Source organism: Hesperophylax consimilis, chromosome 19 (assembly GCF_061612785.1).
Source record: "Hesperophylax consimilis isolate HC1 chromosome 19, BYU_Hcon_1.0, whole genome shotgun sequence".
Taxonomy (NCBI): Eukaryota; Metazoa; Arthropoda; class Insecta; order Trichoptera; family Limnephilidae; genus Hesperophylax; species Hesperophylax consimilis.
The window spans coordinates 9430458-9457459 of record NC_142854.1 but is presented as its reverse complement, the minus strand read 5'-3'; the positions used below and the strand labels follow the sequence as shown (position 1 = coordinate 9457459).

The 27002-nt window shown below is 36.1% G+C and overlaps 2 protein-coding genes and 1 long non-coding RNA gene across 3 annotated transcripts; 2 read left to right on the top strand and 1 right to left on the bottom strand.

Moving 5' to 3' along the window:
• Positions 1-831: 831 nt before the first annotated feature.
• Positions 832-7210, bottom strand: LOC149414775 (uncharacterized). The gene is made up of 4 exons (XM_089643121.1): positions 6168-7210; positions 4183-4442; positions 2710-2862; positions 832-1821 (listed from the first exon to the last, which is right to left on the bottom strand). Exons 1-4 carry the CDS (start codon positions 7008-7010, stop codon positions 1638-1640), a joined length of 1440 nt encoding a protein of 479 aa, XP_089499247.1. The 5' UTR covers positions 7011-7210; the 3' UTR covers positions 832-1637.
• Positions 7211-11379: 4169 nt separating this feature from the next.
• Positions 11380-25821, top strand: Txl (Thioredoxin-like). The gene is made up of 6 exons (XM_089643119.1): positions 11380-11590; positions 14448-14604; positions 15724-15834; positions 20938-21087; positions 21985-22118; positions 22497-25821. The coding sequence occupies exons 1-6, from the start codon at positions 11493-11495 to the stop codon at positions 22705-22707; spliced, it is 861 nt and encodes a 286-aa protein (XP_089499245.1). The 5' UTR covers positions 11380-11492; the 3' UTR covers positions 22708-25821.
• Positions 15842-18763, top strand: LOC149414774 (uncharacterized). Its single transcript, XR_016303869.1, has 2 exons — positions 15842-18216; positions 18527-18763. It is a non-coding gene; the product is annotated as an uncharacterized LOC149414774 (long non-coding RNA).
• Positions 25822-27002: the final 1181 nt, after the last annotated feature.

The following is a 27002-nucleotide window of genomic DNA, read 5'->3' as shown; positions in this document are numbered from 1 at the left end:
AAAATCAAATAAATTTATTGCGAAGGTTCAAAGTACTGTACTGTAATATTATATTAAATAATACTTGGAAATATTTGAATAAATTTTTACGTGTTTAATTATTGTTTGAAGTCAGATTAAAGCGATTAAAAAACCCACCTGGCAATTCTTATTCGAGTTTCGTTGTATACTTACGTATTGGCGCGCTTTTACAATAACAATGGTATGGCATCTTTCGTCTCATTTTTAACTATTATTATTTAGTGTGTAGGAAAGAGCGAAGATGGTTTTCGACACACTTGCTTATAATAGCCCACACGGGACTTGAGACAGAATACGTGTGAAAGAGATGACAGTAGCGCGGCGTTGCCAAGTACTTTACCCCTATACTGGGGGCAGTAACGGAGTGTGGAAATTTTATTTATTTTTTGTTTTTAAAAGAAAAAAAATGTTACCGGACAGCAAAGTGCCCATAACATTTTTTATTCCAAATGTGCTAAGGAATAGCTGGTTAAAGTTTGTCGGGTACGTGCCGATACACCCTGTATAATACTAGCTGACGTGTACCCGGCGTTGCTAGGGGTTATCCTTAGGAGATAGATATGTACCATCACAGACTTTTCTGTAGACCTTTTTAATATATACAATTCTATAGTACATTATTTTGATGTATCTCATAAAGTTTAGCCAGCGTTAACGATATAGTGCCCGAAAACATATTTTTACGACTTGATTATAAAACATCGACTTTTGTCTATTTTCTATGAATAAAATATGCATGTAGTATATATGTAAACCTTTTGGAAGAAATTCTCTAAACGATAGTGAAAACCATATCAAAATCCATTACGTGGTTTAGAAGAACTAAGCGCACAAACAGACAGACGCGGATAGCAACTTTATTTTCTACTATTTAGAGATAATAAAATGCGATAAGTAAAGAAATAATCAAATCTGTAAGTTCATATTTATTACGTACCTAAATTTTTTAAGAACCATCAATTTGTACATAATATATCACCCCACCCATCTCCAAACTAATCTTGGAGGATGGGGTCACTCATTGCAGTTTTAATAAATCATTACTTTAAAATGTTTATTTATAGCCACAAATATTTTTGTTATGTGATGGACCTATCTGCATCTACGATAGCCAGAAGTTATTTGTCACCTCTCCTCACAGAAATAGTATTTTTTAATATTTATTCTTATACTTCTTCTCTTCCTTGACAAATCTTTGAAATCGAGTCATTTAAAACGTTTTAATTACTTCTTCGGGTGCACTCTCCTGTCGGTGGTTGGCAATCACCAGGACAATCTTCACCTTACAGTCTGCAGCCTACAACAACTCTGCAGAACTGCAACTGAACTAGTTTCATAGATTACGAAGCCATGAAGTCTCCCTCTGCTACGTCTTCTATCAATCTTTCCATGGATTATCAATTGGATAATCTTGTATTTTTCGTCCCTCATAATATGATCCAGATATTGGAGTTCTCTTTATACATCTATGTAGTACAATATCCTAATTCTCAATTGATGAAAAAACTTTAATATTGGTTACCCAATCAGTCGAGGGTTTTTGAGAATGCATCTACATAACACGCTGTTGATGTTGAGGTTGTTGCGTTGTCTTGTCGCTGCGGGAGTATGGTTTCTCAAGTAGGTCCTAGAGAGGCCTGCTGCCTGTCCACAAGCTCTTGGATAATGAGCCTGGAGCGCTTGTTGGGCCCCACGCTGTTGATGTTGTGTTTCTTGAGCATGTGGTTCTTGTGCTTGTCGCTGCGGGAGAATTTGGCCGGACATTCGCTGCAGGAGTATGGTTTCTCGCCTGTGTGGATTCTGAAAAATCAAGTTATAATTAGTGACAAGAACAAAGGAGGAACAATGCTCAATCCATCTCTTGACACCTGTTTATCCCACATTTGGCATTGTTTTATTGTGTCGAATAAAAGAGTTCAATTCATTAATGGCCACAGTTGGGTATGATTGATAAACTAATCTGTTTTGCTTTTGTTAAAACTCAACATGAACACAGTTCTCTTGTCTGGAACCCACATTACAATATTCATGTACAAGCTATTGAAAGAATACAAAATAAATTCTTACGTTTTCCAGTTTTAAGAGGGGTATTACAACATTTTTGTTGAACTACAACACTTTTAAATAAGGTGAATATGCTTAAATTGTTGGAGAAAAGGATTTACATTAACTTGGTATTTCTATAAAAAATTCTAAATGATGCATTTGATAGTCCAGTACAGTTTGCATTGACAAGCTTTTGGATTCCACTACGTACTACTAGAAGTCGGCATATATTTCATTGCAGAAATTCTGGGACTACTACTAATGGAGGGAAATAATCATACGGAGTCAGTGGACATTTTCAATTTATCACTTAACGAATACAAAAGATTGTTACTGAGGCGGTTCAATTGTAAATATGTATAATAAATGCTGTATAATTTTTACTATTTTTATGCAAAAGCCCCTAAAGAGGGCGATAATAAATAAATAAACTACGACATGTAAAGTGTGCGGGTGGCATATCATTTCTGTTTAGTTGTCTGAATGGCCGTGCTAGGAAAGCGGGGTGCAGAACTATGATATACAGAAGTTTGCGGGCATCATAGCATTTCTTCTCAGTTGGCGCTACAGCTGTGCTAGGTGTTAGGGTGCAGTGATGCGAATTGTTTTTTGTTAGCAGGCGAGAAATGAATGTGTGTTTACCGGATGTGCAGAAGCAGCGATGCTTTCCCCGCAAAGGCCGACTGGCAGCCGTCGTGCGAGCAGAGGAAGGGTTTCTCTCCGGTGTGCTTGCGGACGTGACGGGCCAGTGCCACGCGGCCGGTGGTGCGGTATTCACAGAAAGTGCACTGGTGCCTGGACAACAATGACAATAACAAATACACTTAATATTACTGGTTCCATGACAAAACAAAAGAACATGATGAAAATTAAAGTTTTAATAAAAAAATTTACCTAATCTATTATATAATTTTTTTCTGTTTTATCCGGTTATCAAAACAACTAAGGATAGGTGCTTTAAGCTATATACCCACGCTCGTTCATGCTCAATGGTTTTATGCTCATTCGAACATGTCTCAATGTGTGTACATGGTCGATGCTATTTTGTTGAATGTTGAGCGAGTGGGGCGATGTGAAAAAGATTCAAGGGCCATAATCCTTGCTCGATGTTCGCCAGAAAATTATGATTTAAATGACCTTTCTTTTATTTTACCCCTAGGGTAACCCATTCCATAGTTTGCGCTCGTCTGTTAGCAAGTTTTTTTTTACATTAACCCCACACAGGCAGCTCTAAGGAAAATAATTCCCATCAGGGCCTTTGTCATCTTTGGGGATGCTGTATGGAGGGTCTTTCTATCAAAATAAACTAACCGCTGGAAATAACAGTTGGATGCTGGCAACGTCCGATACTAAAATTGGAATCAACTGTTGGATGATTGATAATACATATCAGTAACTACATACAAATATTATTCAACACAACGCAGTCTGAACTATGCATTGTTTTAGTAGTCTTGGCACCGAATAAAAAAGGTGAAAAGATTTATACTTGCCTGATATTATGCAAAATTTTGAATGGTCTATTGGTTATGTACCCTTCTACTAGATTTCTTTGTGGAAAATAACATCCCAAGAGTTAGAACTCCCTAATATCATAATTACGAGCCGGAGCCTTGCAATTGCAGTGTTGAAGAATTGTGCCGACGTACGTCACAAAGCACTGCATTTGTAATGTCGACCTTATACATTTATTTTGCATTTGGATATTACTTCTACTGGGTTTGTTCAAAAACACAAAAATCAAAATGTATGTTAAGTATAGTAAGAATGGTATTAGTGTTGGCCTTAACAAAATGTACTTTTATTTATTGAACATTCTTGATATTTTTGTCAGTGTTTGCGTCAATATTAATTCCAACGGTTATATTCAACAGTTCACACATCACGATTAGCGACAGCGGAGTTCGCATTTTTTTTTAATTGTCCACGAAGGTCAACAATGCTTGAAGAAATCAAATATCACGGATGTTTGGAATGTCGTTGTCCTTAATTCTCCAAGCAGCGCAGAACTGGAGGAGTGGAAGAACCTTGTCCGCCAATGAAATTGGAGTGGGGATCACGAACCTTAACAATGTGGAAACGAATAAAGCAGAAGTAGCTTTTAATATTTGTTACCTTTTAAAGTCCCACTTGAGCACCCCGTGCGTGACCATGTGCTGCTTTAGATTGACATCGGATACGAAGGAGGCGCCGCACGCTTCGCAGCAGAATCGCCGGTCCCCGCGGTGGCGCGCTGCATGTTCGCGCAGGTAGGCACGTGTGGAGAAGCGGCGCGGGCAGTGTGTGCACGCGTGCGGCTTCACCTCCAGGTGCGTCACTTGGTGGCGCTTCAGATATGTCAGGCAGCTGAAGGACTTGCCGCACTTCGCGCACACCTACGAAAATAAACACGATAAAAATAATTATTTATTGAATTAGTTCATATTTCATGGTATATAACCTAATATGCATGCACATGGTTATTTTTCAACTTTAAATTAGGGAGGCATGGGTACCGCCGCCCCAGGAACGATACACGCTCTGCCATAGGTCACCCAAAGTAGTTCACTATATTTGGTGACTTAGCAGGGATGCCCGGGTTTATGGCGTGAGTTTTGTCTAGGTCCTGGCGGCAGATGCGTATGCCCACCAACTAGCGGACGGTTGAGGGGGGCCCTTAGACCTGTCCAGCCGGACTCTCTTGATCAATCGCATCGCCTTGCACAGCAGTGGGAGGGATGGATTCGTGCTCTACTCCTGGACAATGACCCGGGGTTCCTACCCACCCCACATACTATTTCCTTAAAAAAGATCCTTCACACAGCGTCCCAAACGATGACATATGCCCTGACCATAGTCAATATGAAATTAACCTGTTTCTCCTCATTGTGTGTAAGGCGCTTGTGCGTCCTCATGTTGGAGTTGGAGACGTATCTCTTGAGGCAGATATTGCACTTGAAGGACCGCTCCCCGGAATGTGTGCGCATATACTCCTAAAATGAAATAAACTTACCTGTTTCTCCTCATCGTATGTGAGGCGCTTGAGCGTCCTCATGTTGGAGTTGGAGACGTATCTCTTGAGGTAGATGCCGCGCTCCCCGGAATGTGTGCGCATATACTTCTAAAATGAAATAAACTTACCTGTTTCTCCTCATCGTATGTGAGGCACTTGTGCGTCCTCATGTTGGAGTTGGAGACGTATCTCTTGAGGCAGATATCGCACTGGAAGGGCCGCTCTCCAGAGTGTGTGCGCATGTGCACCTAAGATGAAATAAACTTGCCTGTTTCTCCTCATCGTGTGTAAGGCGCTTGTGCGTCCTCATGTTGGAGTTGGAGACGTATCTCTTGAGGCAGATATCGCACTGGAAGGGCCGCTCTCCAGAGTGTGTGCGCATGTGCACCTAAGATGAAATAAACTTGCCTGTTTCTCCTCATCGTGTGTAAGGCGCTTGTGCGTCCTCATGTTGGAGTTGGAGACGTATCTCTTGAGGCAGATATCGCACTGGAAGGGCCGCTCTCCAGAGTGTGTGCGCATGTGCACCTAAGATGAAATAAACTTGCCTGTTTCTCCTCATCGTGTGTAAGGCGCTTGTGCGTCCTCATGTTGGAGTTGGAGACGTATCTCTTGAGGCAGATATCGCACTGGAAGGGCCGCTCTCCAGAGTGTGTGCGCATGTGCACCTAAGATGAAATAAACTTGCCTGTTTCTCCTCATCGTGTGTAAGGCGCTTGTGCGTCCTCATGTTGGAGTTGGAGACGTATCTCTTGAGGCAGATATCGCACTGGAAGGGCCGCTCTCCAGAGTGTGTGCGCATGTGCACCTAAGATGAAATAAACTTGCCTGTTTCTCCTCATCGTGTGTAAGGCGCTTGTGCGTCCTCATGTTGGAGTTGGAGACGTATCTCTTGAGGCAGATATCGCACTGGAAGGGCCGCTCTCCAGAGTGTGTGCGCATGTGCACCTAAGATGAAATAAACTTGCCTGTTTCTCCTCATCGTGTGTAAGGCGCTTGTGCGTCCTCATGTTGGAGTTGGAGACGTATCTCTTGAGGTAGATTTCGCACTGGAAGGGCCGGTGCCCAGAGTTTGTGCTCATGTGCACCTAAGATGAAATAAACTTGCCTGTTTCTCCTCATCGTGTGTAAGGCGCTTGTGCGTCCTCATGTTGGAGTTGGAGACGTATCTCTTGAGGCAGATATCGCACTGGAAGGGCCGCTCTCCGGAGTGTGTGCGCATGTGCACCTTGAGCGCCCACTTGGTCTGGCACTTCAGGTTGCACGTCTCACAGGTCAAGTCTGCTATACTGCTAGTCTGCTTGTCTTTCTTTTTGTTTGGTTTAATGGATTTTTTGTACTTTTTTTGCCTGATTTTCACTTCCTTTTCAATAATATTTACGTCATTTCTAGATTTATTTTGACATTCTTCGTCCAAATCATCCGAGATATTTGTATCACTTTTTTCATCCATATTTAATAGTGTTCGTTCACACTCTGTGATTGCCTGGGTTTCTTGTTGGAGAACAGTATGATTTTGTGGCAACGTTTTAACTTTACTCTTGTTAATTTTATTTTTCTTAGTTTTCAAGAACGATTTCAACGGTTTGCAATCTTCGTCGCTTAATTCATCATGACTGGAGTTTGCAGAATTTGAATCGGGGATTTCAGGTTCATATTCAATTTTGATTTCATGTTTGAAATTTTGTACAAATCCTTTTAAAATAGTGTCAGATTGTTCACTTTTCCGTTTAAACTGAGCTGCGGTGTTGAGTTCACCGAGGCACTCTTTGCAAATGCTCTCGGGAAAATTGTCGCCTTTCTGGATGGTTACGTTCGTACAGAACATAACCTCCTCGTAAACAATCACAGAATCGCGGCATTCGAACAGGGAAAACATTTCTAAAGTCTGCTGCAAACATATTCGACACGAGAAATCATAGTGGTTTGCGTTTTTGGGTAATATATCCATTTATAAAGCGGTAAATGCGAAGTTTGATCGAGTTGTGTTGTACAGAAAATGACCGTCTGTTTACTCTACTATTTGTGCTGGTACAATAAGTAGCTCCAAGTTTATATAAATAGTAAAAATTCATACACCAACTTGTTTCGAATATATGAAAACCGCTCAGAATTATTTAAAGCAATATTTTGATCATTTCTTGACAGTTTGACAGCCGTATTCATAGATAAGTTGGTAGCCATAAATTGAATAAACCATTCAGTGTCAGCTTATGTTGGCTTTTCTCTATGGTCCATGATTGGTTATACTAGCTCGTTCGCTAGTTATACTAGCTCGTTAGCTCGTTTTGATACTTGGAACAACTGGTGCAAGTGAGAATAAATAATTATTCCAAATTCCTGTTCCCTAGTATTTCGCACGTTTACTTACTAACAAGTGAAGGTATGCCAAGATTTTTTATTTCCCCTAAATTTCTCTACATTTCAGAATGGATTTGTTTTGAGTGATGTACTGCTCACTCAGTACTGGATTCTACACAATATTTTTTTGAATCCATGAGGGAGGAGTGGGGAGGGGGTGATAAATGCACAAGACTCGCAAGACGCGCAATCATAAATAAACCAATCACAGCGCAATACTCGAAGGACGCGCAATACTCACAAGACGCGCGATACTTAGGAACAAATACTAAGTACGAAAGTATATTTGACATATCTGTTCTGGTATATAATATATACGCTTCACTTCTAATATCCAATGACTGCTTTACACCATACTTTCTTTCATACCGATCCCCAATTCGGGACCCACACGAAAAAATTTCGCTTTACACGATCATTACTTTCATACTTATGAATTCATACAGATAGTTGCCATAATGGCAACACCTTGAACATAACCATAGATCAGTAACGAAATCATCTGTCACTGTCATTTGCGAGTTTTGTCACGTGCTTTGACATTACCCAATGGATGTTTTTGTCTACCCGTTCGTCTTTGAACCTTTGTCATAATGATTTTTATAGGTACCTATGTCTTGGAAAAATTGCCTACCTGATCATCGTATCTTGATCGGTACGATATTCGTATAATATATGAGATGGAATAACCAAAATACAGCAGCGCAGATGCCAAAGCAACAGCTATCATAACCCTGTCTCCATAAATAAACCACTCACCCTGTTTCTATTCATTAATTAAAAAGTATGTTACAATATCAAGTTAACACATATAGATATTATTTATTTTATGAACTAACTATACGTATGTAAAGTTCTCGTGTATTATTTCATCAAAATAAAATATCAAATCTTCAAACATACACGAGAAATTTACAATATCTAACAGTAATGCACATTCACATATATATACTTATTGTAGTTAATACTTAATTTTTTCATTAATATTTTAAAAATAAAAGGCAATATGAGCGATGGCAGAAGCAAAATGACAATCATCAAACATACACATGAAATTCACAATACCTAACAGTAATACACATTCACAATCAGTAATAAATAAATATTTTAGTATTTTGACTAAAATGAAACTGAATTAAGGTGCGGCATTTTTACGTCCACCTTAAAAAGTACGTCTCTCACGTCTACCACCAACTATCAAAATAGAACACGTCCACAGACATAGGAATTAATAGACGAGAAGATAAAGGCGAGGGGTAAAATCAACTGTTGAAGAACGAAGGGAGTGAAGATGACTGTGATTCGTCAATAAATCAATCTGACAGTAAATAGGCATCTCGCATTATAATATCACCATTTACTTCTTAAAAGTAAAATCTGCTTTGAATGAATAGACATTTTTACATGGGAGCGCAAATTACTCGCCACGTTATGAACAAATTTGCGAAGTCCAAATTCGGCAAAGTAAGGCAGCTTCTATATTCAGAGTCGTAGTTAGTTTCAGAGTATTTAGTTAAGACACTTTTATAAATGTTCATAATTTACTTCCCAGCAACCAACCAGCTTTGTGTTTCGCGTCCAGACGTTTCTCGATGTGATAGTAACAACTGATTCATATTATACGATGTGAATATGCTTAAAATAAAATAAAATAATGCTTATATATGGAATGTAATACGACAATTGGGTTTATTCTCATTTTTCGCATCTATTTTTACCAGTTTTCATAGTACAAGTAAACATTTTGCAGTGTTATTTCGTAAAATGAACCGATGATGCCTCGACCATAGTTCGCACAAGAATGATGACGTCACGTTTTCAAATATCACTTGAGGCCGTACGCGAGCCCAGCCGGCTCAATGGAACCGGTATGGGGAGTGGGGATAATACGCTTTTAATCACTTAGGGCAGGTCTACTAATATTCATATGTCTATGAACACGTCCATTTTTTCATCCCGATTAGACAAACTGGATGAAAAAAGGTGTCATGTAAAACACCCATAAGCCATGGACCATAAAACTATTTCAATTTTGTTTTTGATCTGTATGAGAAGTCCATATTAGCGTTGGACACAATCGATGATTTCCCAGATTTTTTTACCATCGAAATATTTCGATTTCGATTCTTGAAAATCGATTCTCGTATCTTGATATCGAAATTCATTTCAAAACACAGTCAAAGAACAAGGTTTGTAGAAAACGTATTTAATAAGGTTAGCCCAACGAGGGGTTAGAGCGATGATTAGCTAGAGAATTGTGATGTAGAAAGTAGTAATTTTTCACTGAGATATTTTGAATTTACTGCAATATGAGTGGCGTCAAGCGACTATGCATACATTTGCAAATAATTTATTTATGACACGTTGGTAATTATACTAATTATTAAAGCTGGTGTTCGGAAGATAAGGGAAAAATCCCAGGAATATTTTTAGTGTTACTTACACATTGATGATGTAAAATCGAGATTATCAGCGCTTTTTATATTGCTTTTGTAGACATTAAAATTTTCATGTTGAAAGTCTCATTTATCTATTTATAAAAAATGAACAATTATACGCCCATAGGGCTTTTACATTGGGCACATAAGCGATAATTTTTATGCAATGATTGCGTACAATAATATTACTATAAAAGTCGATATTATAAAGAACTATATTCATTTGAAAAACTCATTATACATTTTTACACGGTTAATATTTATCTTGAGTTAAACAGCTTGGAAAGATTTGTCTGCCTCTGTGTTATATCATTGGTCTCTTCAAGATCCGTGTTCACTCCTTCCTTTCTAAAAAAACCCTCCATACAGCATACTCAAAGAAAACATAGGCCCTAAGGAAAATTATTTTCCTCATGGCCTCGTGTGTGGAGTTAATGTTAAAAAATGTTACATTATATTATTTGGGTCTTACCACAGACATAGGAATTAATAGACGAGAAGATAATGGCGAGGGGTAAAATCAACTGTTGAAGAACTAAGGGAGTAAGGCTGACTGTGATTCGTCAATAAATCAATCTGACAGTAAATAGGCATCTCGCATTATAATATCACCATTTAGTTCTTAAAAGTAAAATCTGCTTTTGAATGAATAGACATTTCTACATGGGAGCGCAAATTACTCGCCACGTTATGAACTAATTTGCGAAGTCCAAATTCGGCAAAGTAAGGCAGCTTCTATTTTCAGAGTCGTAGTTAGTTTCAGAGTATTTAGTTAAGACACTTTTACAAATGTCTCATAATTTACTTACCCCAGTAAACAACGATGAGCACACTTGAGAATCGCTACATTGTGATGTGATAGTATATGTTTCTAAAACTGATCCATATAATACGGTGTGAATAAGCTTAAAATAAAGTAAAATAATGCTTACTTATGGAATGTAATACGACAATTGGGTTTATTCTCTTTTTCACATCTATTTTTACAAGTTTTCATAGAACAAGTCAACATTTTGCCGTGTTATTTCGTAAAATGAACCGATGATGCCTCGACCATAGTTCGCACAAGAATGATGACGTCACGTTTTCAAATTTCACTTGAGGCCATATGCGAGCCCAGCCGGCTCAATGGAACCGGTATGGGGAGTGGGGATAATACGCTTTTAATCACTTAGGCCAGGTCTACTAATATTCATATGTCTATGGGTCTTACCCTTCTAGCTGGAAGACCCAATAGCTCGGCTCCATCTCGGCTCTCAGATCCTTCTCATAGTCCTCGCTAGTGAAATTAACGGAATAGATTCTAGATGTTGTTGCATTCAATTTTCCGTCAATGCATGTTATGACGAGACGTTAGTATGCAATAAAGATTAACCCGTAATTTTTCACGGGTCTGCTTTAGTTATATCATGAAACCAACTCTCAATCAAAAAAGCAGTACTAATTATGATACTTGATTATGGCAGTACTGTAAAAGACAACACAATTGTTTTATTATATGGCAGGACCGGTTCTAGATTTGTTGCCTGTCATCGAATTGTCTGAGTATAGAATTTGTCTCTGGAGTTTTGACGGATTCTGATATTCTGTTCAGTTGTTTCTGCAATTTGGTATTTGAATTATATCACCGCAAAATGGGACTCGCCACAGTTATTAACAATGAGGGCCACTTCCAGGCCGAAATGGCCAGCGCCGGAACCAAACTGGTGGTGGTCGACTTCACCGCTACGTGGTAATGTATTCTAACCTTACACATTCACTGACACCTACGTAGATTTTTAAAATTTAAGTCAAGACCAACTATTTCCTTCAATTAAAAACTGCAAAATATACCTCAAAATGGCTTTCAACTTTGTATTGTATTTCAACTTTTCATCACATCACATAAAAAATATATATTTTTGCAAATCATCATTTTGTCTTTGTGTAATATCTTCATGTCTTTTCTGCATCTTGCTTAATTAATTTAAATATACTTATTTTTTGTTTGTTAATATAGCTTGGTAATTTGTCGAATTCCGCTGCATGCAAATTGCAAAGGCTCTTTAAAAAACAACACTTGATTTTAACTTAAATGTCTAATGGAGACAACTAAGTCGGGGGTTTGAGTAAATATGCACAAAATAGGTTTTTAGGGTTTAATTTACGGATATTTTAATAATTTATGCGTATTTCCTAACCTCCAAAACTTAACTTTGATTGAGAAAAGATGGAACTTTGATGCATCTTCGTAGAAATTAAGTCGAAACCAAGTGCTATTTATATGTTTTTTGTGTATTAAGCGTGCAGCGAAATTCGACAAGATTAAATAATAATAATAATAATAATAATTGGATGACTTGTATAGCGCCGTTTTTGTGCAAAATCACCTCAAGGGCGCTGTACAAACTTATAATCTATGTTCTTACTTAACTATTTATGGAGAAAATATACAGTACAATACTTACCTGGTAGGTCACTTGAGATTAACACTATTAACATTATCGAATTGTTTTTGGCGGAATTTAGATACAGGATTTAGGACATTAAACAAAGCTTTTGTAACCAGTCAGGTTTTAAATTGGTTATTTTATATCTTATCATCTTAACACCCGCGCATTTTAATTACTGTAACACTATCAGCCGTTTATGAGCCCCACTCATGACATTTTTTTTCCTAGAAGACGCTGATCCCGGGTACCACTTTTGAGCTTTTTTCGTGATCCGCGTTATAGGAACGATTAGATTAAAATTTAGGCTACACACACACAGGCAATTTATATTTGTGGCTGTCCAGTGCGCTCATACAAAATAAGCTAGAGTTTTTTGTGTTTCAATTAATGTAACTGTTTTGAAGGCTAATCTATCTATCTATATAAATAAAAATGTAAATGTTCGTTTGTTCAAAATCTTAAATCTCCGAAAGTTGCGTTCGAATACGAATGTGTTTTTATATACCTATATTATATTGATAATAATATGTCACCCGTGTCAAGTAAAAACATTTTTTTTTTTAAAAACAGCGCCATCTGTTGGACAAACATGCTATTTTTGAAAAACAGCGCCATCCATTGGACTTGAAAGCAACTTGCGCTATTGTTTCTCTATATGCACAGACAGACTGAGCAACATAACTTGTGACGAGGTACAGCTAGTTTTTAAATAAAAAATTTCACCTGAAAACAACCAACTTTAATTTTGTAGGAAAATCATTGTTAAATACTAAATTTCCTACTAGGTGGTGTCGAAATATATTATACCTTCATTTATTGGGTAAATATTTTGACAAATATTATTATTATAATTTTGTTTTAAAGATAAACTTATTTTTACAAGACAAAGTTTTTACGCAAACTACAAAAGATAACAAATTATTAGCCTGAAATGGGCAATCAGAAGGGTGTGGGTTCAATTCCCGCCGGCGGCATTTATTTTTTCTTAGAAGATTTTTCTATTTTTATTTCAGGATAGTAATCATTGTTTATAATCATTTGTTATCCTCTGTGCTTTGCATAAAAACCTTGTCTTGTAAACAAAATATGTTTAAAAAAAAGAATAATTTAAACAGTATTTGTTATGCTGGAATCAGTGCACTATTCATGAAATTATGACAAACTAAACAAACTTCTTTTTTCAATTGTTATTGACTTGTGTTTTCCACACACCCACTAGATACTATTTTGTATATCACTCTTGGAATAATCTGTTCAGAGGTATTTCTTATCCTGTACAATGCTGACCGTTTCTGAGGTATTCATTAACCTTGACAATGTATGTGTTTTAATGAAACTTCACGGATCACATGAAGAGTATGTATGAATGTGAATGAGGCAAGGAGTGCGTGCCAAGACCGAGTTGTTTGGCGGTCCGTCCTCTCTACCTACCCCTGCGGAGAAACGGCGTGATGGTTAGTTAGTTCAGTTGGCACACTAAGGGGGTATTTCACTATCTCTGATTCTGTTCTGACTAAGCACTAATCCGCGGATTAGTTATTTTTTCGTTTTCACTATATCTGAATAACGCTAACGCTCAGGTTAAAGTTCGATTTGACTAATCAGTGCTCGAACCTCACGTTAGGCGCTATTTCTCGAATCAAAGATGGCGTCAAAACATTCCGAGTTTGACAGCGTAGAAGTGAGTCGAATTTTGTTGAATGAATTTGAATGCTTGTATGATCCATCCTGAATTATTTGATTGTGTTCAAAATAAGAAACAATGTATTAATTCGACACGAATCTATCTAAAATGACCTGATAATCAACATAACATAACCAAAAAAATGCACACTTCGCGGTGTGCGGACTGTGACGCATGACAGCCGTGGCAGTAGATGGGGTAACAGCAAACATTTTGCGATGTTGCCAGACTATTTCGAGTGTTATCTATCCGGAAGCTCGGAAACAATGGTGAAACGGTCGCCGTTGAATAACGAAGTTATTCTGATGTATAAAGCCAGCCAACGGATAGCTAGTCAGATATTTAGCCCGACATAGTGAAATACCCCCCAAGTGTTAATAGGTTTGGGGCCAATAAATGTTTTGTCATTTGTTTTTTGCAAAAAGTTTTCCTTTGTATACATGCTGTGATCTGATTGTGACCTTGTTGTCTAGGTGCCCCCCTTGCCAGCGCATCGCCCCCTTCTTCGAACAGCTGCCGGCCAAGTTCCCGCGAGCTGTGTTCTTGAAGGTGGACGTGGACAAGTGCGCCGACACGGCCGCTGCGCAGGGCATCAGCGCCATGCCCACCTTCCTCTTCTACAGGAACAAGGTAAACACGGTCACCACACGGTCGATTAGCCGACCCTCCCTAGTGGACAAGGTTCCTCCACTCCTCGTGATCCCATGGTCCCGCGTTGTGTGAATGGTGGAGGGCACCATAGTTCCAGATGCCTGTGATATTTGATTACCCCAACTAGTGATATGTGCACCTGGAAATATTCCCCAGGTTAGGAATTTGTATTGATTCTGAATGAGTTGTTTTTAATGAGTTTATAAAGACAACACAATTAGTTTTGAGCCTAAACGTATACAATTGTGTCTTGTGACATCATTCAAGACACAATACAGTATAATTCATAATTTAAATGGCAGTACTGCAGGCAGTATATTATACTCCAGTATATTCCAAAATTTCTAATAGTTCTGTCTTCAGCATGCTTTAATTAATATGCATTTGTATATGACTTGTTTTGTTGGAAGAGACAACCTCATTAGTTAGTAGGGAGATTTCCTCATTTTGAAAATTCCCACAATATTCTTCATTTTGAGAATATTCCCTATTTAGAGAATATTCCCCATTTCGAAAAAATTCCCCATTTCGAGAATATTCCCCATTTCGAGAATTATTCCCCATAAAAGTGTTAGCATTAATGGTACAGTCCATGGCTATCCTACGAGAAGCTGCAATGATTTTAGGCTTCCTAAGACAAATTTATCGGCTACACAAAACAATATTTATTATAAAGGTTTTAAAATGTTGGAGCTGTGAAGTCTAAATATTAGTACGTAGGTAATAGAATATTATTATTGTAGTAGTATGGAATCGTTGATTTCACACTGATTCAAGTGGGATTGATCTCAATGTTAATTGTCAAAACTGAGGTACGTACGACATCACTCATACCCCTTCAGATTTCAATTGTTTTGGCAGGATTTAAAAAATGCAAACTTTGAAAATTATTTTAAATATGAAATCGGCATTTGTACAAAAATACAGATATATAAGTTAGAAGGTGAACTTTCATAAATAAATTCCTTATTGGAGTGAGAGTGGGGGTTATATTCCTCAGCATTGAGGTAAAAACTCTGTAATAAAGTCCATTTTATGACTCAACTTTCTGACAAAGAATGTATGAATGTTAATGAGTCATGTAATTCTCTGTTGCAGACAAAGATCGACAGGCTTCAGGGTGCCGACTCCGCCACGCTGGAGAGCAAGGTGCAGCAGCACTACGGCTCAGACGACGGAGCGGAGGACGAAGGTGCCGTGGCTGGGCATGTGAGTCGCCAACGCCAATGTGTCTTGTCCTAATCCTTAAACAAACAATCCATCCCGATCAATCAAACATTCACTAATGGCATCCCGTCCTCCCACCCCCCCGTCATGTTGTAATGATTGGACTGCTCCCAATTAAACTGTCAACTCTCGCTATTATTATATGCTGAATCTAATGATGCTATGGAAGCTTTTCATAATATAGAAGTAGTGATCCTTGTAATCGGCTTTCGCCCAGTTGTTTCGGACAAATTCACATATGCCAAAGTCATCAAATGGCCATTCAGCACCATTTTGTGTTTTGACAGTTCCCGTTAAATGTCGATTCTAAGTCTGTTTCAGCCTTTGAACAAATCGTGACCAACAGAAGAATACATCTATCATGTGGTTAAGCTTGTTAGCTTATTACAATTTGATAGACAGTTGAAATGCACCTAGAATCAGCCTTTAACGGGGACCTTTCAAATTAAAAAAAAAACAAAATGGCGCAGAATGGCCATTTCACAACAATGTTACATTTGAATTTCTGCGAAACAACTACGCCTTAGTGTGAATGAGGAAGGTAATGCACTCATTATTCAGATTAGTGGCCGAGTATATTGATGATGTGTGATGACTATCACGTATTAAGCATACTGTTACTCACGCTAAGGCGATTGCATCTTACGAGTAATCAGTTGTACCTGTTAACAGCCTCTATGCCTGCTCTACACTTCGGTTTAGATTGATACATTGGACATTGTTAGTTAGTGCTGTGTCACAAGGAACTACAGTGAGAAATATTACAGCAAAAAAAATATAAATTATATATATTCATTTAGCGTATTCTGTTTTATTATATGTAGAATTTGTAAATACCCATTTAAAAATGAATAAAACACCATCACATTAAAACACACCGTTTGGTTAGTATGACTGAATCTGATTCTGACATCACAACCAGTCTACGTGAGTAATGTAATCTATGGTCTACAATGCATTTTTCTTTCGAAGTAATGCAGGTTTTTAAACACTGCTAAATTGTTTATCAGGTGATACGTAAAATTAAAAGTGGGTAATCTTGAGAGTAAAAAACGTCTCGACTCCCATACAAAATACAGCACGCATTGAAAAAAAAAGTAGGCTTTTTGAGACTGGTCACGTTCATAGATTTTGTATATTTTGGCAGACCCGAAAAATTAAAACTTCGAAAATTATTTTAACTATGAAATTGACATTTACAAAAAAAAATACTGGTATTGTAGTTCACTGTATGGCATCTTTCACGTGTTACTCCATCCACGGCTATGTCCTATATCTCAGGCTTCTTCTTGTAAGTCTTGCCGAGAGTGTAGAGCGAGAATTCAAATTGATTTCATGTAATTTTATTAACTTTGGCTGACCTGTTAGAATTCGGAGCAGTTGAATTGATGTTACCCATTTTGTCTGTATTGTTAGATATGGCTTCCCCTTGATGTTTCTTATTTTTTTATGTATTATTTATGTTTCCCGCAAATTGTTTAGTATTAGTCATTTTGTATTATTTGTCACGGTTTTTAACTCCATTTTATTTGATTTTTCGTGTCATTCAGGTAATTAACAATATTTTTATTTGTCATATTATATTTAGTAAAATTACTTGTGAAACTGTCTTATTTTGGCCTCCAATTGGTGAATTGATTGGTATTTACAGTGCTTGTCATTATAATATATTGCATATCAATGTCACATACACTCTCAATGCCACAATAGAAGTAGATTAGTGTAGTCATTTTGTTTCAATTAAATACAGACTCTTACTAATCCGCCACCCCAAAAACCGGGCTAGGGTCTAATTAGTGAAAGCGGCTGATTATAGTGCTGAAAATTAAAACAGGTATGTGTTTCGTAAAAACAAACAAACACCGCTACTGATTTTTTATAAAATTTACATTTTTGGTTTAAAGTTAAGGTGTTACTGTTTTTACTTTTGCTAGAACAAAACTTACAGAAACACACGCGAAAGTTGCTAGAATACACTGAGGACCAACGGAAATGTCATAAAACAACAATATTGAACCCTGGTGGTAAAATGGTCAGCTCTAGCAAGCTAGACAGCGTTACATTAACTGAACGCTGCGGACTACGGAGTTTGATATACTTTGCGCTTTCAACTAGTAAAAATAAGCGCGGATTATACTAGTTGTCGTATAATTGAGCGGCGGATTACTGAGAGAGTTCTGTATTATTTAATTCAATATTATATAAGAGTTGTTCATTCAGTAAACAGAAACTGAATTTTCATTAAAACAGTTTCTCATTTGATTTAGAAGGAAGAGACGAAGAATGGAAATGAAAGCGATGAAATTGAAAACTCTGGCATCACTCTCGATATCTGCCAACGGCTTGGTTTAATTGTCTGCAAAGGTTAGAATAGTTTCTTCACTACATCCTTAATTGCATTCATGGTACACAATACATTTCTTGTTTACTTAGCGCTAAAAGCTTACCGTGTTGTCTATATATGAAAATGCTTCAGTATTTTGTCAGATTGATTATGAAATCTCGTTATCAAATTTCTGGCCATTTTTATCTTTGCGTTCAGTGTCTTTCAATTCCATGCTTTTTATTCCAACGCAGCGTGCATGATTCTGCACGCTCTAAATTATACAATATTATATGTGTATGGTGTTGGTAGAACCCATTGTTTGCTAAATTTCTGTATCAAACCTTTCAGAAAAATTCCAAAGATGTGGCAATGCTTTGCAATGAAATTTTGAATGAAGTTCAACCGGTAGAAGAATTAATTTTGCCCAATTCCTGCCTTCCCCTCAAAAAATCCATTTAATTTCTCCGTCCTTTCCACAAATCAATTATCTATTTATTAAATTGCATTTTATTTGTTGTCATTTTATTTATTCTTATTTATGTTTGTGTATTTTAATTTTCTGTTGCAATAAATATTTTACAAGTATATTATTTTATTGTTTACTTAAATTTTTTACTGACAAAATTTTACATATGATTTTATATTCATTTCCTTTATACAGTACAACCTCTTTAATTCTGTAGCGCCCTTGAAGTTATACTTAAAAAAATGGTGTATTCAATTGCAATTCATGACATGCTAGAGATGATTCATATGAAAAGTTAAAATTTGAGTTTTATATTACGTGTATAAGTTTACATAATGTTTCATTTTAAAGTTTCGCAAGCAAACGATATTGACGTGACTTACATGAATTATAATAGTTTACATTAGAGTTGAAGTGGTTGTACTGGTGTAATTCAAAATGATTCATAAACAACACAAATTCTGCAAACAACGAAGCCATCTTAAGCTGATCTTCATTAAAGACTCAAGTAGTAAAATTTAAGAGTTTAGACAGACCGTAAATCTGTTGTCCAATGTAAGTAGTGAATTCAAGAATTTGATTTATTATCTACCATTTGATACATTACACCTATTATTTGATAATTACTTGGCTGCCGTGACTGCTTTGCTCAAAAGTCCCTTTGTAAATTTAATCAATTTCTTATTTTTTTTATTTTATTTAAAAAAAAAAAAAAAAAATAAAAAATAAATAAATAAATAAATAAAATAAAATGGAGTTCTACAAATTAAACTTAATAACAATAAATAAATTAATCAATTTCGATACATGTAAGTAGTATTCGACTGCTGTGAGTAATTTAATGATATTTATTCAAACAATATGATTTAAAAAAATCACACAGCAAATAGCACATATTAGGTTGTAATCAAGACTCAAACTATTTGGAACCTTCCTGAATCCGGGAGAACGCGTCCACCCATCTGCTTACTGCTAAGATAGTGTCTGAGTTGACAAATGCGTCTGGTTCTCACCCAGGCATTGTTAGTTCAATTCCTCTCCTAGATAGTATTCTACTCCGCTTATAATGATGGTAGTAGAGAGAATTCAAATATTGTCAGATTCTCAGAATCTTTTAACCAGTGGACGGTTTTTCGAGCGCACATGAGTGAGCTGCACTACCGTCCACGCTGGAGCTTTTTACAATGGAATTTTAACCCTTATGCTTTAAAAAATGAAGGAAAAAATCTTGCGCTAATGTCATTGTAGATTCTGTTTGAATGTAGCTTCTATGACAGCTTACAAAATAATTTGTATATGAATGTCAAAATTCATTTACATAAAATGGTGTTGCAAAAATAGTTTACCAAAAAAATAATAAAAATATATTAGTTTTAAAAGTAGTATAAAGGTCACTATTTCTTTGAAAACACCTTTTCATTGTCGTTTTTCTTGTAGGTTATGCATTCAGGTATATGTAGAAATAATAAAACCAGCTTATACAGGGTGTCCGGAAACTCGTAGTACAAGCGGGAAACTGGTGAATCTACATCACATTTGGAGTCGATTTTGTAGTATATGTTTTTTTTATTTGAGCTTTCGTTATCGAGTAAATCGAGTTTGAAGTTGATTTTTTTTTTTTTTTTTTAATCAAATTCTTATAAATTATTACTGAAGATCAAAGTACCCAACTAATTAAAACTATTTGAAAGTAAAACAAATGAAGAAACTCGGATTTGAAGCATTATTTTGAAATCACCCTTCATTTAACCCGGTGTAATCATAAAATATTTCTGCTCTGCAGGGTTAAAACATCTGTTATTCAACCCCAAACACCAGAAAAAACTTTAACCCTAAAATAGCCGAAAAATATATTTTTTTGGTTTTTTTTTTTTTTTTTTGAAAATGCTCAAATCAAAAAACTTTATGTTTTTTTGGGTTCCCCATGTGGTGTAGATTCTCCAGTTTCCCGCTTGTACTACGAGTTTCCGGACACCGTGTATATCCATATAAACATATTTTTTGGCAGTTGTCTCTGAAAATGGAGGTAAGAGGTGTTTATAGTTTTGATATAAACACAAAATAAATATAAATAATAAGATAATCTGGTAAACAGAAAACAAATGCAAAAAAAATTAAAACATGGTTTTTATCCTGATATTTGAACAAAACACCTCAAGTAAATGCGCACGGTTCTGAATTTTCACTCCTATGTCCAACAAGGTAAAAGAAAATATCTTCAAAGAATAGTAATTGTAGTGCGATTTGGCAGGTTTTTGCAATTTGATGATTTAGTTTCCCTTTCCACCAACAGATGGATCTTGCCACCTTCATAACCAAAGGTCAGTGCGAATGCCTGAATGAATCGGATGAACACCCGATGCTGAACGCTCTCTCAGCCACCGGAGGGTATTTGGAGAGTGACTGTGATGAACAACTCATCATCTCCATTACATTCAACCAAGTAAGTTCTGCTAAACAGATACATTTTTAGCTAGATGCTGCTGGTTTTGATAACTAATCATAACACAAAAAGCCATCACAAAAATTTTACTCAAAGTACCCGCCATATTTTGAAAATCTGCATGACTTTTAAAAAACTCTTTTACAAAATCGTACCTATTTACATATACAAAAACGTAACATTAGAATTACCAACCAACACAGCGAACATAAATCACTAACTTTCTTATAAACACGGTGGAAATATTACGCTACGCGTAAGGTCGGAATGACGGAAAACTTAATTGATAACGACGTTTATATGGTTAAAATGGTCTTAAACCAGGCTTAAGGCCAGCTTTACTATACCAACGTTGTACTGGCTTATAAGAATCTAATTAGTAAGATGATAAATCTTTTAAACAATTACACATACAACAAACAAAACATACTTTATTTGAATACAGAAATTTGAAATACTACAGCATAAAACTTTATAAACAATTTAACTTTTTTACCTGAAAAGTTATTTGTCTTTTTTAATCATATTATCGTGTAGAATTGCCTCCCGAAGTTAAGAAGTGCGCTTTACCCCCAGCCACTTGTACCGCTAATGTATATCCACTCTCCAATCAATAGCTGTAGGAAATGCAACACCTTTCCGTCTATATTGCTGTTTTTTCATTTACCACTGCATTACAAAATTGCCCAATGTACCGCCTTGATGAGAATAGTGCTTAATGAAACCTGATGCTTCATTTTGTGGAACCAGGAAACATGTTACCAATTACAACTCTGGTCAACTTGATAACTTGCAAACTTACAGATCAATAATAATTTGAAGCTGTTTTACATTAGATTCTAAATTGCATTGTCATTTTGTTAAACTTGTAAATTATTAGTACTTTTTCCCCATCAGGCGGTGAAGATCCATTCTCTGAAAATCAAAGCCCCGGCAGCTGAGGGTCCCAAGACCCTGAAGCTGTTCATCAACCAGCCGAGAACCCTGGACTTCGACATGGCCACTTCCAACCAGCCTGTCCAAGAAGTCACGTAAGGATATTTTCACCCCATATTATGTATGCTTTACCCAAAGAGCCACCAAAGGTTGTGTATGCACAGGGGAAACTGGAGAATCATATTTGGAGTCCATTTTGTGGTATAATTTTTTTTGATCTGAGCTTTCGTTTTCGAATAAATCTAGTCTGAAGTTTCGAATATTTTTTTATCAAATACAAAATATTTGGTCGCTACAGAGTTACTTTAGCTGTTTATTGTCTTTTAAAAAGAGTCGAAGCGTAGACCCGACTTTAATAGTTTATTAACCCTAAAATTGTCTAAAAAAAATTATTTATGGTGGAACGGTTCAGAGTAAAAACAGAATTAAGCATAGTTTAGTCAAATAAGCAAACCATTGAAAATGTGTTGCAGGTTAACGAGTCAAGAGCTGGATGGCAGGCCGGTTCCCCTTCGCTTCGTCAAGTTCCAGAATGTCCAGGACATCCAGGTGTTCATCAAGGACAACCAGTCGGGGGCGGACAGCACGCAGATTGAGCACCTTGCCTTCTACGGGTCGCCCATCTGCACCACCAACATGACAGACTTCAAACGCGTGGCGGGCAAGAAGGGAGAGAGTCACTGATGCAGTCTCACGTGGGCCTGGTCCGTAGTTTTAAGTGCGAGCGACTGATCACAATTTTGATACTGATGTAGAATAGATTTTTGGGGTTCAATAATCTAGATTTATCAAATTTGCTGACATCCAGCTAGTGATGTGCACCCGGGAATATTCCGCGACCTAATATAGAAAATTTTTTCGAATGAGGTTATCTTTTGTGATGAAAATGTATTATATTTAACGAGTTAATAACGGAATTACAATTAGTTTTTTGATATCTCCAAAAATGACAAAGTTATTTGCTTTTAAATTGAACTGAAAACAAATACAATCGTGTCTCTTGACGTAACACCAGACGCAATTCATCGTTCGAATGGCAGTGCTGTAGTACTGCTGCGCTAAACATTGTACGTACCCCTGACATCACAAGCTTATCTGCCGGCCGCAAATATCAACATTTTGACGGCTTATATCTTCGATACCATTTGGTATTTTCCAAAAATTCTAAAAGTTCTGTCCTCAGCGTGCTATTAATATGATATATTTGTAAATAACATGAAATTTCATTGTAGGAGACAACCTCATTGGTTAGTCTGGGGATTTCACCATTTGGATGAAAATTCCCACAATATTCCCTGAAAATAAATTCTTGGCAATTTACCCATCACTACATCCAGCGAATTCCAGACGTTAGCATATTATCAGGGCCATTGCTTCTTGAATTCGGTGCAGTGTCATCATGTATCTGTTTTTGGCCAAAAACAACAGAACACGACGGTGCACTGTAAAGCCACGTACAGATGCAACAACGGTCGCAACGCTTGCATATGTGGACACATTGCTTGCACTAAACTTGCACCTACAGCTAACATTCTGTGCTACAATAGTACACCAACTTATGAAAAAATTCCATGATTCAATCTCATTGCAACTGCGAAATTGTGAACAATCTTTTTGTGTTTGTCGAAAAACCTAGAATTGACAGATCACAGTGCGTCACCTGCTTGTTCAGTGCGCAGTTTGTGCTGACAGCAAGTTACATACTATGGTAATCTGTTGCATTGCATGTTATGTTGCTAATATCTGCAAGCAACTTAATATAAGAACAACTCACCTGTTTGCCACAAGCATTTCTTTCTCAAATATTTTATTTTATTTGGTTTTACGCCCAACCGGGCTTTTAAATCGTCAGATAAAATTCACCAACAGAAACTTCAACTAGGTACCTATCAATAACAACGTTTTGTCAGTTGTTGCTATGTAGTGCAATAGTCACCAGTATTATTGTATTATTGCTGTTGCTGTTTTATTGATCTTTAGTTTTTTTTTTTTTTATTAACCAGCAACCTAACCATTTTGTAAATCATAATGATTATTTTAGTTGTAATTTATACGTTGGTATCATTCTACATCGTATCAACATTGTAATCATATCGGAGGTTGGATAACACACATCGGATGGAAATATTATAAATGACAATTCCATATAAAAACTTTCAAATAGTGAACTGCAATGAAAATTAATGTCTTAGAAGTATGAAGTGTAACAAATGTATGGGAGGTTCAGAAGCAAATCAGTGTAAGTCGCTTTTTTCAATAACAGATTTCTTGGAATGAAGGTGTTGAATTCCAAAGGATGTTATGACTACATGGTGACGTGCATTGATTTTCCACAAATCTTTCACATTTCACTTTTATAATATTTTTCTACTACCGTCAAACTAAACCTAAGCATCTTAATCAATGTAATAAATATTTATAAAATAAATTATACTGTCTTGTCTGGGTGAAAAAATCGCCTTTTCATTGTTAATTTAATTCTGCTAGAAATCTAGTTATTCAGAAGAATAAGAATCTTTTCCTATAAGTGATATTATAGCTACACGGTTAGTTATCATAGTGTCGAGAAACTCGTAGTGCAAGCAGGAAACTGGTGAATTCACATCACATCACATAGAGCACCTTTTTGTTTCGATCTGAGCTTTTCAATTTATATATACTATATACATATATATATATTTTTTTCTGTCAACTAAAGGGTTACAATTTTTGGAGTTGGATCTACACTTTGATGCATTTTAAAAGGTTTAAACAGCTGATAGTAACCCCCTAGTGAATGATTTTTTTAAACATTCAAAAAAATTCCAATTTTGAACTCGATTTACTCGAAAACAAAAGCTCAAATTAAAAATAGTTTTACCAAAAAATCGACTCAAAATATGATATAGATTCCACAGTTTCCCACTTGTACTATGAGTTTCCTTATACATGTAGAAACTAATAGTATATATTATATAATTTAATTATTACAATATGTGACAGTTAAAAACCCAATTCTCTCGGTAATATTCGGATAACTTTTCTTTTTCGTTCATATTGTATACGTTGAAATGTTTGTTAATCAGAAAAATGTATTTTACTGCTTGAAATACAATATTACACAAAAATGACTTGACAACTCGTTCTTGTCACATACACTTCTTGCTTCATTCACCGCATCATTAGCACACAACTGATCTGATAATATTACCGTCGCCGGGTGCATAATTAATATTTAATTATTGAAGATAATATTAACGATTCCTAAATGAAAATCTGAAAAAGAAATAGATATGGTCACATCTAAGACTTGAACCCAGGACCCTTGCCTTGCCGGGGCATTGCTGAGCTAATGGGGACCCTTTCTCCTTCGGTCATATTTAACTGTATCATACTTCGAATAAGAACTACCAACATTGTCTTCATTTTTCTCATCGCACATTTTTATGGGCAACTATCTTTATGTATGATCGCAAGATTCAACCTGAACTAAATGGAATCTAGACAGTGTCTTTAGATAAACATATATTATTTTTATTTTAATGTGCGACATTTATTGACTTTTCTGCAAGTCTAGGATGAATATTTATTTTTTGGAATACTTAATGAGTAAAACCTCAAATTGTAATATTTAATTATTGAAGACAATATTAGTGATTCCAAAACGAATCTGAAACAGAAAAATCAGAAAAAGATACATTTACATTTAGGACTCGAACCCATAATTAATATCTCCAATGTGAACATTTTTTAATTTTACAGGAGAGCGAAAAAACCAATTTCGAAGAAGAAAATAAGGCGGACCTCCAAATAATATTTGTTAAATTAATAATGATTATTAATGTAAACAATAAATAAAAGAAATGGATTTCTCCTTTTATTTTCCTGCTTGAAAATGTGTTTTTGCACTCAAATTTCAATTTTTTCACACAAATGAAGTATTGAATTAGGTATTAAACGCCCAGCAAAGATATTTTCAGATTGCTCGTTTTTGAGCCCAAGCCCGCACTTCAAAAATAATCTATAATGCCATTGGGGGTGGATAAGTTCCAGTCATTTTCTAGCCAAAGTCAACTTTACTGTTGAAGTGAGAATTTTGATAAATTGTCATTAGCTAGAAAAAAATACCTCTACGTTTTTTCACTCCCAGTATGAACAAGATTCAAAGAACATGGTGACCACACTGTCTATTTTAAGACTGTTTACGAGCAGCAGGATCATGCAATATCCAATTATTATTAGTAACAAAAGTAAAATTTAATTAATTTTAAAATGCACAAAGTTTTTCTCCAGGCATGAAATATATTAAAAAATATTACCACCTCTCCTATTAATTTAGCTTTTATGAGCCAAAAATATGAGAAATTAAAGCTACCAATAGTTAAAATAAACATAATTTTTTGGTGGAGATCAACTAAGGAGCATTTTTAATCGCGTTTGATTAAATTGTGTATTCCATCAAAAGCATGCCAGTTATGAAATATGAATTAATTGTGTTTTATACAGTATGTATAAAAAACATTAGGTTTCTTTCAGTAATTGGAAGCAAAATATATGTCGAGAATGGTCTTGGTAAGCATGAAAGTAAACTTTTGAAACCTTATACATCTTTATATAGGACAAGTTGTTTTAGCGATGATGGAAGATCACCAAGCCATATTGAATTTATTTATCTATTGCCATTATATTTCAATTCCAAAATGACTTTTCTGAAAATTTATCTCACATAGTGTTTGTGGAATCCAAACTAGTATCAGATTCACTTGTTAATTTTATATCAGGCGCTTTTGGCCTTTTGCTAACATTGCGACCAAGTTTTAAATGTACCAACTTGACGTGCGTAGCCAAAGTAGTGGACGTCTTGAATGCACTCGGACACTGTGTACATTTGAATGGGCGTTCCCCAGTATGTGTACGTATGTGATCTCTTACAATCTTTCTACTTGAGAATTTCTTCTCGCACATGGGACAGGCAAAGATCTTAGGCGGCTTATATCCAT